Source organism: Melospiza melodia, chromosome 4, assembly GCF_035770615.1.
Source record: "Melospiza melodia melodia isolate bMelMel2 chromosome 4, bMelMel2.pri, whole genome shotgun sequence".
NCBI classification, from domain to species: Eukaryota; Metazoa; Chordata; class Aves; order Passeriformes; family Passerellidae; genus Melospiza; species Melospiza melodia.
Window position 1 is genome coordinate 91,072,736 of NC_086197.1, and position 18,860 is coordinate 91,091,595.

An 18,860-nucleotide genomic window follows, 5' to 3' on the forward strand; every position below is an offset into this window, starting at 1 on the left:
ACAGAATTAATTTCTTAAAATGATTTGACTATAACTACAGTTTAAACTCCACTTGTTCTTTCCTGTTATGCTGCTACCTCCACTTGTGGTATAATTTCAGCAGCATCTTTGCCAGCCTCCTCCTTCCTGACCCGCTTCCTCCTCGAGACATGTCAGCTCCTGGCACTGCCAGAGGCTCTGCTGTCCCTTGTCCCACGGGAAGCACCAGGGCTCTCACAGAATCTTGTCATGCAAAATGAAAGGCTGCTCCAGCAAAAGCTGCTGCATCCCCTCCCTTCCCAAGGAAACAGCACCAAAGCTTCCCAGGGATGGAGACCTGGCCAGCCTGGGTGCCTGCCCAGCCAGCCTTGCTAGCACCAAACACAGCTGCAGGGATATGCTGGGTGTGCAGGAGCTGCAGGCAGCAACTCCTGTTATTTTTGGTGGAAAACTGAGCTGAGGGCCTCATGATTCTCAGAAACATATTTTGTGACTGCAGTCCTTGTACAGAGAGAAGGGTAGGGCAAAACAGCACCAGAGGATTCTTCTATGGTGTTTCCCAGCCCCAGTATGATTTCTTTTTCATGGAGCCACTTCCTAGGCTTTTACAAAATAAACTGGAGTTATTCACTAATCCATGCATTCCTATCCATGTGTTTTGCGGACATGAATGTTTCATACCCATCATGCAAACACTGTTCACTTGATTTAAGAGGTGGACTAAGAGTAGACAGTGGACATCTTTCCTGGCAGCTGACCAGCACATGAGGCTGACCCACACTTTGCTGCTGGGTTTTACACCCAGTCTCTCTTCCCTGTTACTGTGTGAGTCCCTCACACTGAACCTTTCTAGGATTTCCAGGCTACAGGTACAGATCCCATCTGCTTTTCATCACCTTCTCTTGGCTACTTTCACCAGCTGTGGTCCCCTCACCCCCATCACTCCCCATTTTCTCTTCAAAAATGTCCCTATTCCCTGTTCTGGTTCCAGTCACCACCTCTTCCATCCTAGTTCACTTTTGCCCTCAGGTCTACTTTTCTGTCTCCTAAGTTTAAGATATTGGTGATGGTATTGGTCAAACTTTTGGAACAACTTTGTGACATTTTGCACATTTCTCAACATTTTGAGAAGTGGGATTTTGATGAATTGAGTTTTCTCACAGAAGGCTTAGACTTTTGATAAAGATCACTCTCTTTCTCCTTTCTCTCCAGCCAGCAGATATGACTGTCTACTTTAAAACACTGAGTGAGAAACTTTCCACATCAAAACATCATCAAAAATGATATCTTCACAAAGCACTTCTGCTCCAACAAAGCAGTATAGCTGGACTGAAATATTTTTCTTGGGACTTTTTTCAGCGAGCTTTTATTAGTCAGAGAGTGCTCTAAGAGTACTAAGTGAGGACAGAGTTTGAAGAAATATTTAGATACTAAAAATGAAAATGTCTCTGTTGAGCATATGTGAACTCTGATTTTTTTTAAATGTGTATATATATAAAATATAATTTGTCCAAACTTGGAGAAACACTGTCGTACTTGAGAGCAGAAGAGTTGATGAAAGCAAAGGACAGTGGAATTTTTCATCCATGACAACATATTCTCCTCTAACCTCACCTCAGAAATGAAATATTTTGACTGAAATTCAAGTAGCCCAAGGGGGTAAATACTGGCAAATATCTCAGGAACTGAAAATAGAAGGAAGTCTTGAGCAACTCTTCTAGTAGTTAGCACCTTTGCCTCTAAAATTTGTGGTGCGATATTGTCTGATCAGTAGGTCGTTCCAAAATGCATTTTTGGGAAGATGTTCTCAGTCCCTCCTGCTGGACCATTTCAAAGCAGTCGAGGCTTCCTGCCTTCTCTCTGAGGGGTGCAGGGTCCAGCACACCCCTGCCCAGCCACCCACCCATCCCTCCTCGCTGCTTCACCCACCAAATTCTCCTCCCAAAGCAGGGTCATGTAGGGGATGGAGCAGTGCCTGCTTGGGCTTGTAGATGGCACCTGCTGCTGTGCTGTCCCCTGGGTGCCACGGGGCAGCACTGGGGCAGTGCCAGAGCCCCCCTGGCCTGCCCTGGCTGCTCTGTGTCCTTCCAGATGTTTCCCAAAGTCCCAGTGGGTCATGGCATTGGTCCTTGCTTCTCTAGTGCCAGATATTTTACATCAACTGCATATGGCCAGTGTACAGGCACAAACAAAGCCTGGTGAAGGGAAACTCCTTGTTCTTTTGGAAGAGGAATTTAGGACCCCACAGTAACAAGCCCTAGCCCCTATATAAAATCACAGTCCCATTGCTGGGCTGTGCATTAGCACAGCCTTCCTGTTCTTGGTCATTATCACTTGGCATACTGTGTGTTTTCTTTTATTTTAGGGGAATTTGATGTGTTTCAACAGTGGGTAGGAAAAAAAAATCATCACTGAGAATGTCGTGATTAATTTTTTTCTCTTGAAGAACTATGGAATTATTCTGAAATGTATGACACATGTGTAATAACAGCCTAGTGCTCTGTTTTTAAAAAATGTGCTAGAGGCCTTGTGCAGTTTCCCAGAGGCTTAATGAGGGAGCCATACTGTGTTGGAAATTTTTCAACAATAAAAATTGACCTATTACATGCTTATGTAAAATGAGGGTTGACAATCACACAAATATGTCCAAAGTCAAATACAGGCATTGTGAAATATCACTTCTTTCCCACAGAGAAACTGGTCACCTGTTCACAGTAGGCTTTTGCATTATATCCTATCCAGTAAAGAATAAGATGCTTCCCTACAGGGAAACAAAATGGCAGCAAAGTACTGGCCCAGTGCCCTTCTATCAGTGCTTTTCACTGACTCTTTTGCCAAGTCTTCAAAAATAACACATAGGCATACTTTTCAACATATGTTTTGCCTCTCTGTAGGTTTAAAGGCATAAAGGGAAGAAAAGGTCATGTATTTATTCACCATTTCATCATCAAATGCAGGGAAAAAAATCATTGTTTGCTTGTTTGATTTTCTTTTACTCTCCCTAATACATCTTTTATTAAAAAAAAAATCTAGAGTCTTTTGCTGTTCTTTTAACGTGTATCAGAAGTTGCCTGTTCTTTAAAAATGAACATATGGCTCTGAACCTGCATCTGAATTCAGGAAAGTGTCTATAGCAAAACACTGAAATTTGGAGTCATGGGAGCAGAAAAGTTGGATTCAGGGTTTATTCAGTGTAGTATTGAATAATCAAAGAAAAGAAGATAAATACAAAGAGTTGAAGAATAAATTAACCATGGTAAATACTGCTCTTCTGCTCAAAGTAAATTTAGCTACTGTAAATTAGACAGTAATTTTAAGCCAAATGTGTACCACAGAGGAAAAACTGACTTTTAGGACTTAAGGAACCCATCAGTTTCTCTGTTGAATCTGTATCACCAATGACTGTCCTAGCAGTCACCTTGCAGTACCTTGCTTCAGTTTCCTGGCCAGTCACTGGCTCGTGATGTCCCCAGCCAAAAAAGGAAATACAGGGAGGTAGAATGTGATTTAGGAGTGATCAGAGTTTGTCGCCAGCAAAAGAGGGAAATACAGGGAAGTAGAATGTGATTTAGGAGTGATCAGAGTTGATCAGCAGTTCCTGACAAGCACTGATCTCCAAGTTAAGGGAATAAAAAGGATTGAGGTATGAAGCAGAATGAGTGTGGTAACCGAGGTCTGGAAGCATCTTCAGTGTAAGAGGCTACAAGTCATAAGACTCTTCTTCAGCAGAGAGAGCTTTTTGTTGTTTTATCTTGATCTTCATATGGTTGGTGACTGCCCAGCCCTCTGGTTTTTAGGGGTTTCTCAGCAGGGCCTCTCTGCATTTGAAGGAGTCAACAGCTCTTGCTGGTTTTGTATTGTCTCTGCACTCGCTCAGCATCCCTTCAGTCCTGTGCCCAAATCATTTATGAAGATGTGGAAGGGCACAGGGCCTGGAGAGCACAGGATGGAACCCTGTGGAACCCCACCAGTGGTAGGTCCCCAGTCTGATGTCACCCATTCACTGTAACCCTTTGTGCCCAACCTGTGAGCCAATGATGCGTTTATACAATGGTGTGCTGGGTGTTCTGTGCAGAAGGATCCTGTGAGAGACAGTGTCAAAAGCTTTGCTGAAATCCAAAAAGGATACATCAACTGGCTTCCCTTGTGTGCTTACCTTGTCAAACACACCAAAGTAAAAATATGAAAGTTATTGTGTACAAGAATTGAATAAATATTGCAATAATGGTCAATTTTAATAAAGAATTTACAGATTCCAATGTTATTTGTATTTTCCATTTGGATGTTTTCTGCTATTACTTAAGACTCTCTTAAAAATGCCTTCCCGAGCTATTTAAATACACACAATCTGTAATGTTTCAGATGCCCATATAACTTAAATGTATAATACTATAATAAATGTGATAACTATAACTTGGCACTCTATTTAGATTCAGAAAGAACAGTACCATAATCCTGGTTATTTCAATGTGTTTACTACATTTTAATGTCTGGACAATTGCTTACAAGCCATATATTCCAGTGTGTTATTTTCTAACTCATTGTGCATTTCATGAATATGGTTTATCCTCCTGGCAAAGGCAACTTCCCAAGCACCAACTGAAAGTAAAAGTAGCATAAATATTGGGGAAATTCAGATGGATTCACTGGACTGCATGGTGGGATCTCATTCAAGAGCAAGAGCCTGCTCACAGAAAGTGTATAGGAACTTAACCAGAATATTTACACGTATTTTATTTCTCTCATTTCAGTGACTATTTCGACAAGTACCTTCTTTGATGGCTTACTGGTAACTGGGCTCTACACATCCACCAGTGTTCAGGCTTCCCAGAGTGTTGGTGGTTCCAGTGCTTTTGGATTTGGTAAGTCCAGTGCAATTTACCTTCTGCAACCCAGGGTAATGGGCACTTGCTTGTACAGAGGACATCAGTAGCAAGACAATTCCTGGAACAGGTTAATTTAGACTGAGTAATCAATAATACATGGAAGTCAGTGGGAGTGAACAAGATAAAACAGTGGCAGCTTTTAGGCAGCTTTTATTGCTTCTTGTACCATCTTCACCTTTGCTCAGCCCTGGTATTAGTATGCTGAATAATATAAATTTTAAGACAGAAAAGCCTCAGCAGATAAATTGTTTTAAGTAGCCATTTCTAAATTGTGTGACATTTTGTATAAACTAAAGCATTTAGCCCAAAGCCCCTAAGTATTTCTTGGCCTGAAAACCTTTTCCTTTAAGCTTATGTCAACCTACTTTTCCATTCGGTTAATAGCATCTTCCTTAAAACCAGAATGCTGGTCAAGATATTTCATACAACCAATTATTTACCATGTCCCAAAAGCAGAATTGTTGTAAAAGGGATATGATAGGCTTTGCAAAATTATCATGTATTTCAGGTTCTGCTATAGCCCTCAGCTTTGCCAAGGACTAATATTTTTTAAATAATCCTTTCTAAATTTGTGCAAGTAATTGACAGCTATACTTTCTGCAGTTTGTTATTTGGTAGCATTTTTTATATCCTTACAAATAATAGTAAGAATTGCATTCCTCGAATTGGAGGAACTCAGTGACTCTATTAAGCACTCTGTGGTGAAGGTACAAAAAAAGGTACCAGTCATATGGGACACAAGTTCACCTTCAGTAGCATGTTTAAATGTTTTAATTTTAATGTTAATTTGTCTGCTTGGGCCAGAATTCAGTACTTGGTTCATAATAACCTCTCATGGCACTTACTTTTGTTATAAAGTGTGTAGAGCATGAGTGGTCTGGGCATTTAAGTGTCATCCAGCAGGCATACATTTGCTTGTGAATTAAAGAATGCAATGTAAATAGCACATTATTTAAAACTGCACTGAGGGATAATTTGAGAAGGGCTTTGTTCTGTGGATAACACCAGAGTTCAACGTCAGACATTCTGCTCAGCCTGTCAAAGGGAAGAGCATGGCTGGCACAAGTGTTTCATGCCTTGTTCAAAAGGCACTGAAAGATTCTCTTTTCTAGAAGAATTTGTGCTTCTCCTTCTCCTTTCCCACTGTACTGTTTACAGAATGAATAGAATCTGATGGAGTAAGCAAGACAGAAAGAAATTACCAGTGTGAAATTTCTTGGATGGTCAAGTCACTGGCAAGATGTTACCTTGCTGTGAATTAAGTGTTCGTGTCATTGGGAGATCATGGCAAACTCACTGGGCAAAGTACACAGGTCATGTTTAATTGCAACTAAGTATTTAAGAATAACAATTAAGCAAAATTTTAAGAATCTAAATACCTCTGTGCATTTTCAAAGAATGTCTGTATTTTTCCCTAAATGTGTATCTTCATTTGTAGCATAAGTCTATTGCAGTTGATGTTTCATTGAGACAGATGTTAAAGTAACATGTGATGTATTGACAGAAAAAACAACGTGGCCTTCTTTAACTTGCCAAAGGTCATTCTCTAGCTCTTGATGTGCTACTTTAACAATTCTGTCACTGTAAGATAACCAACAATTAAACTGGTGACATGTGTGCTCTGTATGCAAAAGAAGCTCCAAGCCTAGAAGCTGGAAAAATGCAAAAGCCAAAGTGATGCAAAAACAGTCATGCAGAGTTGGAGCTACTTCATTTTGCTCATCAAAACAAATTTTTAAATATCATGCCTGGGGAGATCTGATGCTCTGTATTGAGCACGCCTCCATCTATGTTAGAGAAAAATTGCTGCCGTCTCTGAATTTCATTTTTTAAATTTAGTTTTCTGTGGGTAAACTTCAGGGTCAGTTGCGTTACAGTGTTAGTTAAAAATATTTTAAATAAAAGCCTTAATTTTCTATTTTTATTTGCTGTTCCCTAAGCTTGTATGTATATTGGAAAAAGAAAAAAAGAAAACCAATCTGAATGTTTCATAACAGATGATACTCTTGTGCAGCGTCTTTGAAGACACAGTAAAAATCAACAGTGAAGGAAAATGGCAATGGCTTTCAAATGCAATTTTATGTGAATCCTTAATCTATGATGTACTGATGGCTCCCAGGACTAAGAGCTACATCAACTTTTCCTATCTCCACTTTGCAGTGAGAGATGAGAAAGCTGGACTCTTCCAAAAGGTGTTTGGCATGTAAATGATATGCTTTTAAAAATTATTTGGTAGTTTTAAAAAGTAACAATATTTTAAAATCTACCATTTTCAGTAGAAAAATAGAGCAGTCTCCACAGTATTTAATATGTTGTTTAGTAAAATAGTAGGTGGGAGTGACAATGTTTGGCTTTCTGAAGAAAACACAAAGCAGTTTCTCTAGAAACCCCGGATCCATCTGTTGTGCCATCATTTTCAATCAGCAGGGAGCAGTTTCTCCTTTGAGGCAAGTGATTGTGATATTCAGGTTTAGCTTGCTGGAAATTATTATTTTTTTTTTATGTTGAGGACTAGTCATGTTCAGAGACCTCAGTTCAAAGATTCATGTGGTTTATCACAGATTAGATGGGGAAGGAGAGGCAAAGCTGGGCCTTTAAAACCTGAAGATAGTAATATTCTGAAATTGGGTTGATTGCTTATGGTACAGGGACGAATATTTTTCCTTCTTTGCAATATTACCATTGAAATGGTCTTGTCTGTCTCACACAGGAGGTCACACTGGATTATCATAATCTTCCAGACTGCCCAACAATTTGAAGTCTCCTTAACACCCATATATTGTCTCTTCTGTGCTATGAGCCACTGTGTTGTGACTACAATTATCTTTTACCAGTTTAGGAAGTTACTTGATGGAAACACAATCATTAAGATAATTCAAGTGTCATTACATTATATCTGGTGATTGCTATATGTCAGTTATAACAGTTAACCATGTCAAGAAGCTTTGAAAAAAAAAAAAGATAAAATATTTTAATTCTTAAGGTTATTGTTTTTTCCTTCTTCAGTACATATTGTATAAGAAAATATGTAGTTTCTGGTTTCCACAGACACGAAGCTTGTTGAAATTTTTATTTGGGAAACCTTCAAACCATTTCTTGGGGAGAAATGTGTGAGTTTTTGGATATAAAAATTATTATTAGTAGTTTTCTCCCAGGTGAACCATTTTCTGCATTCAGATTAAGGTAAAACTAAAATTGTAAAGCTAGAATTAGAACTGGGACCAAACATAAATGTGTTGAAACTTCCCTAAACCAGGCTGGGGAGATCCTTTAGCAGAGAAATTATCTTTAAAAGCATCTTTTAAGAAGAGGGTTTCTTTTTTCAATAGACCCTCTGATACAGCAGGTACTCTCAGCTGCATCTCTTCAGTGTCATTTCCACTCTCCCTTCCTGATCAGTGTGGTGTGCACATGGAAATGTTCCCACATCTTTCAGCGTTGATGGCTGATGGGCAATCCCACTCTTTGTCTCCTCTTTTCACGTGCCACACTGGTAGCTCTCAGTTTGTTCACACCCTGTCTGTCTCTGGAGACACATTTTGGACTTCTGTGGGATCTCTTTATCCATCAGTGCTTTTTGTTTCTTCTGCTTTTGTCCCTGAGGATTCTTGTTGGTGTTTGGCTGTTTCTTGACTGCTTGGGTCATCTGGCTGTGCTCTGGGGCTTATGAGCCCACCAAGGCTAATCTCCCATGCCATCATTTAGGGCTCTTACTGCTTGGATTCGTCCAAATATAAAAGAGGAAAGTGAGAGACAGAAGTACTAAAAAAATTAGAAAGCTACAAATGTGGTGGTGGGTCTGATGGGAATGATTGCTTTCAAATGAGAGTGAGGATAAATGCTTTGGAACTGGGCAAAGCATCCTTAAAAGGAGAACCCCAGAAGCAGCCCTGGTCCATGTGCAGTGGTGAGAGCAGTGGGCATGGAAGGAAGATGTCACGATGGCAAAATGTTCTCTGGGCTGTGCCACGTGTGACATGGAAACACAAGAGGTCTCAACTGTGTTTCCTGGGGAAGCCTATGGCACAAGAGGGACTCCTCTCTTCTTGATGAACTGGGAATTGATTATCTAAAGGGTGGTGATGGACTGAGAGTTGGTGATCTGAGGGGTGGTAACTGAATTGAGAATGCAAGGTTTTGTCTCACTGTGGTGTATTGGAAATTTGGTGAGGGGAATGTTTTTGGAAGGTTTTCATTCTGTGTGTTTCTTTTTCTTTTACATATTGACAGTTAATCAAGTTTTTTTCCTTTATTCCTAAACTGGAGCCTGCTTTGCTGTATTCTTGGTCACATCTCACAGCAGGCACTAAGGAGAATATATTTTCATGGGGGCACTGGCATTGCACCAGTGTCAAACCATGACAGGGGGTGATAGGGGAACCCCTCTGCAGCTTGGCAGAAGCACCAAAACGCCCCGTGGCTCCTGCAAAGCTGTGTGCTCTGGAAAGCAGGAGCAGGGAGCAGGGTATCACTGCTACAATTACAGGAGCAGATTACAGCCTAATCCCTCGGCAGAGATAAGGAGCGCCGGGAGCTGAGGACCCGAATCTGTCTCATTACACAGGATGATCCTGGTGACAGCCTGGCTGAGCAGCCAGATGTGCTGGGCTGTGCACATCAAAGCGTGCCTTTGACCTGCCACTCACACTGCATCTTCATCCATTCCTGCTCTTCCCAAGGCTTTCTGCCTCCCTGGTAGCTTTTCACTTGATGAATACATGACAAATTATATTTAAGTTTGGTGTAATTAGTTTCCTACAAACTGCAGTGGGAAACATGAGCCTTCCTAGTTAAGCCACCCAAACCCTTGATTTTATGCAAAATCATAATGACTACACTGATGTTTACCTTTTAGTAAATGTGGAATTAACAAGTAATTTCCTGATAACATTTACGAATGCATTAACCTTCCAATCTAAATTGCAAAGGTACTCTTGGAAGTCTGTAGGCTCTATTGTGGCAGAGATAGTGGACTCCAAGCTCTGATTACACTGGAAAGTGTTGCCATAGGCCTAATTGGATAACAGAACATTTTTGTTTATATTCTGTGTAGGTTTAAACAACTTGTAATTTGCAATCTTTTAAAACAGATAACTCCTCCTACTGTGAGGTCATAAACTCCTAATTAAATTTTGGTTTTGTTTAACTGTGTGGGCTACTTTATAAGAAACTGGGAGGGTGATTTTACCTGGAAACCTTTTTATGCCTGAAATTGCATCTTCTAGAAAGCAAAAAACAGAAGATGAAAGATGATGTTGCAGTCTTTTCTCTTTTGCAATTCTTTGTTCCTATACCATGAAGGTGATCATACATATTTTAAGTAATATATTGACTCTCTGGGATTTAAAAGAATGAATAGTTACAAATAATCTTTGAAATATGGTGAATAATACATTTCCTAGAGGAAATCCTGGAAAGAGCGATCACCAGATATAATGTAATAATGACACTTAAATTATCTTATACTCTTTGCTTTTTACTATTCTATTGCCTTTCGACAGGATTAAAGCAGCCCTCACATAATCCTTCACTGAGTATTTTGTTTACATATGTGACTGCCAACCAAAACCCCCTCTCAGTTTATAGAGGAAGGGTCATTTTGATCTGGTTCTGTATGGGTTGGGAACTGGGGAAAATGAAAAGAGTGGTTTCCAGGTCCTGTATTGTTGTATTTTCTGGGACCCCCTATGAAGGGAGGAAATGATGAATCTGACTCCATGTTCTTAGAAGGCCAATTTATTATTTTATGATCTATATTATATTAAAGAATGGTATACTAAGCTATATTAAAGAATAGAGAAAAGATACAGACACAGGCTAGAAAGATACTAATGAACTCGTGACTCCCTCTTCAGAGTCCCACACAGCTTGGCCATGACTGACCATTAAGTCAAAACAATTCACAGCAGAAACCAATCAAACAATCACACGTTAGTAAACAATCTCCACATGCCAAAGCAGCAAAACACAGGAGAAGCAAATCAGATAATTATTTGTTTTCATTTTTCTCTGAGGCTTCTCAGCTTCCCAGGGGAAAAATCCTGGGCAAAGAGCTTTTTTGGGAAATATGACGGTGACAGGGTATCCCTTTTGGCTCTAGCAGCCTTAGAGCAGAGCTGCTGTGGGTGATGCTGCCTGGTGCTGGTTTCACCTCCAGAGGGAGAAGCAAAGAGGGAGCCTGGGTGGCTGAGGGACACCCCCAGTGTCATCTCCAAGGAGGTACCACAGACAGTGCACCCAGCTCTGTCAGCACGTGGGTCTGGACCATGCACTGGAGGCATCCGAGGCTCCTCCTGATCCTTGATGGGATTTGTGGTTTTGAGCTGTCAGAGGCTTGGTTTTGGCATCAGTTTAAACACTGATGCTTCTGGGACAATGTTTTGCTTTCAGATTTTGACATATAGGAAGGAAAGGGAAGGAAAGGAAAATATCCCCCACTAACATTGTGAGATGGAAAAAGGCCAACTGTTGCATTTTCTTGTTAGGTGAGCCTATAAAATCAATCCCCCCTGCTCAGTCTGTCTCTCTGTGCTTGCTCACCACTCTAAAAAGTAAGGAATAGTCGATAAATGACAGCTCTTAAAAAAAGTTTTCAGCTATGTACATGCTACTGATCTTGAAGTGCAGTTTTTTACTGAAATTGCTGCAGATCCCTGGTTTATTTTGTGACAAGCCAAATGGGCTCCAGGACCCTCCCTTCACACCAGAGATATTTGCCAGAAACCAAACAGATGGTAAACTAGGAAGAAATGACCCTCGGCATTCTCATTAGAACAGTTGGGGAAATTTTAATAGGCCCCCATTTGCCTTGTGCTGTGTCTAATACCCTTTGAACTGCCACTTTTTTTTCCTTTTTTTTTTCTTTGTTACAAGTCAACTACTGCCATGTATATTTTAATAGGGATTATCAAATACAATTTACCCAGAAGATGTAACAGCCCTCCGCTGCTAATTAGCAAAGTTTAAATAGTCACTGAGTTCTGGAATAATTGGAAAGAAACAGTGATTTTTCTGCCAATGTATAATTACCAATTAACAGGAAGATAAAGTATCTGTATAGCAGTCATATCTTGAGGAATTTGTTAACAGTCAATTAAGTAGTCAATTGATGCCAAACTGACATTGGTCAAGAAAGTTTACATTTGAGTTTTAAAATACTTCCGCCTACAAATGGTATGTAAGAAAACTATAATGATGATAAAATTTTGAAAGTCTCTGTGTCATGATGTTTAATTACTACTCAATTGTCTTCCTGGCCAAAAGTTGACCATTTCTGCAAGTGATTGACTGTCATATGTGCCTTGTGGACAGGGTTTTAGCTTTATTAATACAACATATATTCATTATCATGGCATAGGCAGTAATTACCCATGCTTTCCTGGCAAGGAACTGCTGAAGTATTTTAACTGCTGAGGAAGAAAATTCCCCACACGTAGTTGTATAAGGCAGACAGCAATGCCCCAAAGGTTGGAGGAAAAAGCTAACTGGAGAGGGAGCCTGCACAGAAAATACTTAAGTTGGCCTTGTTTTAGTCTAGTTTCAGTCACCTGAACACCTTAATTCTTTTCTGCAGCTACTCTTGGACTTGTCAGGTTTGTCTAACTCCAGCCATGGTAGCAGCAGCAGCTCTTGGACATCAAAATCCAATTTTGCCTAATCTGTTGAGAAGTTCTGAGTTAGTCCACAATTTATTTCAAATATCTTTGTAGCATTGTGAAAATGACATTAAAATACTTCAAGCTTTTAACCTTTTAAATATACCTGCAGCTCCTACTAGCATTTCTGTATATATATATACTAACATTGCTTGTATTTGTGAGCTCTGAATGGTGGTGCAGGTGAGTGTTTGATTCTACAGGCAACAGTTAAGGCTTTGCAGATGAGATTGGGGTGATGACTGCGCTGGAGACACTGAGGAGCATTTTCCATGTGCCAGTGCTTACAAAGGGACCCCTGGAGTTTTTAAACAAGAAATGCCTTTAGAAATACTTTTACACAGCCAAAACCAGAATGCTAATTGAAGTGTTGGGGCCAATTTTGGTCCAATTTAGCAAGTACATTTATTCAGTAGTGATGTTTTTTTTCAAGTCTTATATAAATCCTTTTTTTTTTTTTCCCTGAGTGACCAAAAAATGGTATGGGGAAAAGCTAGAGAATAATTGAATTTTAATGTGAATATTTCAGTTGCATCTTAATTTTTTATAAAATGCATGTAGTAAAAAAACTGGTGTAAAAGTTTTTGATCTGATCAGTGGTTTTGCTATACCTCATACTTCTGAGAATATTCCTGATTCCAATAAGGTAAAGATTTAATTCAAAATATATTAAGACGTTAAATATTCATTGTGACAGGTTGGTGATTTTTATTTATACTAATATTTATTGAAAGCAATTTGAAACGCTTTTTGAACTGTGCAAAATGTAGGTTCTTTTAATAACGGAAAATAATATATAAATAGGTACACACCCCCCATCTATGTGGACATATGCATTTATTCCTCACTCTCCTTTTTTTCAGCCTAATTTCAAGTATTGTGTTCAACCAGCGCTCTTTGCTGTCACAAACAGTAACTCTTTGTAACAGTGCTGTTAACAAACATATTGCAAATTTTCATTTTTTTGTAAAAAAGCTGATGCCCATTAGAAAAGGATCTGGGAGGGCTGGTCCACAATCAGCTGACCATGATCAGCGTGTGCCCAAGAAGGCCAAAGGCACCCTGGGTTTTACAAACAGCACCAGGGCAGGGATTGTCCCCCTGTGCTCGGCACTGGTGAGGCCGCAGCTCAATCCTGTGCTCAGTTTTGGGCCCCTCAGTACAAGAAGGACATTGAGGGGCTGGAGGGAGTCCAGAGAAGGGAACAGAGCTGGGGAAGGGTCTGAGCACGAGTCTGATGAGGAGCAGCTGGGGGTGTTCAGCCTGGAGAAAAGGGGGCTCAGGGCTGTGACCTTATCACTCCCCACAGCTGCCTGACAGGAGGCTGTGGCCAGGTCAGAGTCAGTCTCTTCTCCCAGGCAACAACTAGGAAAAGCAGAAATGTCTTCAGGTTGCACTAGGGGATGTTTAGACTGGGTATTAGGAAAAATTTTTTCACCTAATGGGTGGTTAAGTATTGAAAAAATCTCCCCAAGGAAGTGATGGAGTTACTGTTCCTGGAAGTGTTTAAGAATTATTAGACGTGTCACTTTGTGGGCATGTTTGTTTAGTGGGCATGTTAGTATTTGGTTAAAAGTTGGACTTGATTTTAGAGGTGTTTTCTAACCTTAATGATTTTATGATTCTAAATCTTGCCTTAAAATCCATCTTCTCTGCTTTTTAATGAGTAAATCACTCTTGTTTGCTATTGATTAGAGAAATGTCAATGTATGACATAAATTCTCTTTTGTTACTGTTTTATTTTCTTAGCAATAACATTTGGCCTATTGTTCACCAGCTAGACTGTGTTCTCAAAAGCAAGGACTTTCTTCTTTATTTTTCTGTACAGACATGCTGGCGCAATACAGCCCAATCTTTACTGCTCATGACTGTTATTATAATACAGATAATAGTGCAGAAAAGTCAAGGAGAAATGAATTAAGCCTTCATTGACTGCAATAACAGTAAAAAAAAAGCTTTCTTCTCCAAAAGATGTTGTCATTGTGCTTTGAGAGCTACCTTCAGCAGGATTAACAGGCTGGAGTTGCATGGTAACTTGTAGTAACAGAGGGATATCTTTAATAAAGTAGGGGGAAAAGGCCATCATCTAGAAATTTAGGGCCATCTTAAAATTGCATTCTGTGTGTGTGTGTGCCACAAGAATAGATCAAGCAATTGTTCCTATGGCTGCATGAACTTCACAGTGCCAGTGTGCCTGCCTGCATTGCTTCTTGTCCAGAGCCTGGTTCTGTGGTGCCTCATTGTCACACGTTGTGCCGTGACAGTCAGAGCCCCTTCTCCTGACTTCCTGGCTGTGCCAGGCCTATTATTTTCCTTGCATCTTGTGTTTGTCACAAAATGCAAGGATCTGATAGCATATTCAAGCAAAACTTACTGAGCTCTTGGACTTCATCAATTAGGATGCATTGAAGCCTCTTGCAAATGTGAAACGGTATTGGAAATTGTTTTTGTCATAATTTTGAAGACAAGTTTGTAAACTAATTTCTGGCATATTATGACAAACAAATGTCATCAGACTGCTTCCCCCTTATCTGCCAATTTGCCACATTTTGAAGTAGAGTTGATTATATGTGGTGAAAAATCAGGCTTAGAGGAAAATGGAGCCCTCTGTTAAATCCTGATCATCACCTGTCCTACCAGCTGAATTCACTGTTTGCTTGTCTTTTGTCAGTGTTGTGACTGATAATCATTTGTGTGTTTTCAGAGATGGTTCACAAGAAAAATCTGCTCCAAATCTGCTAAAAGGAATATCCCAATTTTCAAGACTATGCCAGTGAAAGGTGATTGCTGTTTGCAGGGAGTGAATGGTAGGGTTGCATTTATTGGGTGCTAAAAGGCTGAACTAGAGGAGCGGGTTCCCGGGTTCCTGCTGGCAATGGGAGCAGGGCCAGCTCCTGTTGGGGCACGGGAGGGAAGGGCTGAATCCCCCGTGCTGCTCCTGCTCGGCCATCACCAGCTCTGCTGGCAGCTGGAGAGGAGGGACTCTGCCTTTGCAAGGGCAAGGTCATTCTCTCAGCTGGTGCCACTGCTAAAAGGGGTATTTGCTGACTACCGAGCTTAGAAAATGCAAAATTTGTGAAGTATCTAAAAGGCACTTGCTTGTAAGTGAGCATCACCTCACAGGAACCTGTCAGTCCAGCCATTCTTGCTATAAAATCCACAGGAAGAAAAAGTGCAGATCTTCACATGAAGTCCTTACTCTTTGCAGTAGGGTTGTTCTGCCATTCTGCTCTGCTGGATTTTATCACTGAATGAAGTCTGTAATTTCAGGGTGGTCATGTTTAAAGTTTTCGAAAGAGAGGGAGAAAAAAAGATTATTTTAAATTTCTTTAACAAAATATGTGTATAATACTTTAATAGTTCATCTGCTGCTTGAGTTTCATTATTTTTGGTGACATATTAGACATAGTGTCATTTGAACACTGACTTTTGCTCCTGAAAAGAAAGAAAATGAGTCTTTTAGGTCAAAATGATAACTTCAGGATATTGAAAGAGAATCCTTAAGCAAGGATTTATTTAAATTTATTAAATGAGTCAACCTACTGTAGTTCTTGCCTTATTTCAGCCTTTAAGAAAAATAATGCAATTATTAAAATAGGTGCAGTTTGGAACCAAAGCAGTTGCATCTTCATAAGGCTTAGCTTAAGCTGTTTGAGTGCTTGAAGGAAAACAGCTTTTAGAAGAAATCCAGTCAGTACACAAGTAGTCAGTGTAGGAAAGTAAAGATACTTTGCAGGTGTATGAGAAGGTTGGATTTTTTTTTTTTTTCCAATTAGCATCAAATTAAATAGCTGAATGTTGAATATCTTGTGGTGTTTTGGGAAGATGTGCTGTTGTTCAAAACACTTTCACTGAGCTCTAGCTTGTTTAAATAAAACTATTTAAATAATTACTTGACAGGGCTATTTTGGCAGCATCACAGCAAGTGATGAAACATTTTACATAGCAGTTCATGAATAAAGTCAGTATTTTTCTTTTTTATCCCTCTGACATTTGCTATATGTCTGTTTCTGGATAAACTAGTGACACAAATATTTTGTGACACTGGACTCATACTCCAGTCATATGCCATCCAGTCACCTTGACAGTCTCTGACATGCTGGAAGGATGATGTAGTTATTAGAAGGCTGAATCAATAAATGCTGACAGCATCAGCTCTTAAGATGAAGAATATGAACATTAAAAAAGTCTAGATTAAAAAAAAATCTTTAGGAACTGTTTCATCTTGCAAGTTTTAATTTTTAGAAGGATTAAGTTTAAATTTTTAATTTTGATATGAATAGTGAATCTCCTGAAATATACCATCTGCTTGCTCAGCACATGTATACATTAAGCTTATCATTTGCTCCCTGTAACTGTAATTTTCCTATTTTTAGATACCATAATGAAGGTCTTGGTAGAGATTTCTTCTTGTTATCTACTGATTTAAATTTATCACTGAACATGTAATAATTAATATCACAGGCAGTAGTGACCACCCAGTAGTCATAATTCACTCCAACAGGCAGCTTTGTGATAACCTTTGCTTAAGGAGGGCAAAGATGTAATGAACTCTTTTAAAAACCTTCAGTCATAATCTGCCAAGAGCTCAACCAAATAAACTGGAATGTGCTTTAGCTACAATTTTCCCTGAGACTATCAAAGAGGGGTATTCTAGCTTCTGATGAAAGTTTGGGTAAAGATTAAGCATGAGTATGGAATTCAGATTTTCCCTGAAGAATTTATCACATATATGTGGTAATCCAAACGACTTTTGCTTAGCATGGGACAAATAAATGTTTATTTGTTCTCCACTTAATTATGCTGAGCAGGATATGTAAAATCCAGTAACATTCTCTATCCTGGAAACATTTATGAGTAATTTAGTTACTGATATTTTTTTTTTTTTTGGTTTTGTTTTTAAAACCAGGAAAGTTTAGGGTTTTTTTTTTCTGTGCTTTACTCCTAGTTGTATCTCCTCAGCCTGTTTCTGAGCATCCTTCCATTAGGGACTTCATTTTTGCTGTGTGTAGCTTGGGGACGTTGGCTGTCTGGCTCAGGCATTCACATACAGCCCTGCCTTCAGGTGCCCTGCTTTCCAAGGATGATTGAAATGCAAAGTACTTGTGGAGATGCAATTTTCTGATGCTCACTGCAGTTCATCCAGAGGAGTTTTGAAAGACATCTGTCATATTCAGTTATTGCAGGGTGTTGTGGTGAGCACTTTACACAAAAAAAACCCCTCTAGATTCAAGGAACTCACAGGGATGGGACAGATTGGCTCTTGGAGACTTTGTAAACTAGAATATTTCACTATGTAGGATTTTGATTTAATAGCATATGAAACATTTTAAATTTAATTGATTGGGATGTTCCCTAGAAATCTAGCTTTTAAGGTCTAAGCTTTCATAAGAGATATATAAAGTTTGTTAGAAGTCTGCAATAGTCCATGAGAAAAAAGCTGTCTACTTCAAGTTTAATACAAAGAAGTTGTTGGCCTGGTATCTCTGGCCCAAAGCAGAGGGCTTCCATCTGGTAAATCTATGATCATAAAATCATCATTGAATGGCCCGGTTTGGAATGGACCCTAAAGATCCAACTGCTCTTCCCATGGGCAGGGACACCTTCCACTAGACCTAATTGCTCAAAGCCCCATGCAGCCTGGCCATGGCCATTTGCAGGGGTTGGGGAACCTGTTCTAGTGTCTCACCACTCTCAGCAGTAAAGAATTGCTTCCTAATGTCTAAACTACACTGACTCTGAGTTTGAAGACGTTCACCTTTGTATTGTCACTACATGCTCTTGTAAATATTTTCTCTCCATCTTTCTGTAGGCTCCCTTCAGGTACTGGAAGGCCTCTATCAGAACTCCCTGGAGCCTTCTCTTCTCCAGGCTGTACAGCACCAATTCTCTCAGCATGGCTTCATAGGAGCAGTGCTCCAACCCTCTGACCATTATTTATGTGTCTCCTGGGGGCTTGCTCCAACAGGTTGATGCTCATCCTGTTCAGGGACCCCAGACTGGCTGCAGAGCCACAGGTGGGGTCTCAGCAGGGCAGAGCAGAGGGGCAGAATGCCCTCCCTGCCCTGCTGCCCACACTGCTGGGGTGGCAGCCCAGGACGTGTTTGCCTTTCTGGGCTGCAAGTGCACATTGCTGTCATGTCCAGCTTTTCTCCCTTCCACCCCCACAAGTGCTTCTTGGCAGGGCTGCTCTCCATCTGTTCATCCCCCAGCCTGCACTGACACAGGAGGCTGATTAATTACTTTAGTTAATATCCAAAGCATAAACTCACAAATCGCTCAGAAGGAACGGACCCCGGTGCTTACCCTTTAAGTGAAATTCTAATCAAACTGGATAAGA

General features: G+C 40.0%; 1 protein-coding gene across 2 annotated transcripts in view; it reads left to right on the forward strand.

The window, feature by feature from the left end:
* RELN (reelin) overlaps nt 1-18,860 on the forward strand; it is a 283,671-nt gene that overhangs the window by 41,089 nt on the left and 223,722 nt on the right. For both annotated transcript variants that reach the window (XM_063155547.1, XM_063155546.1), the window contains exon 2: nt 4,731-4,841. In XM_063155547.1, coding sequence (XP_063011617.1) covers nt 4,731-4,841 — 111 coding nt within the window. The remainder of the gene's footprint in view (nt 1-4,730; nt 4,842-18,860) is intronic.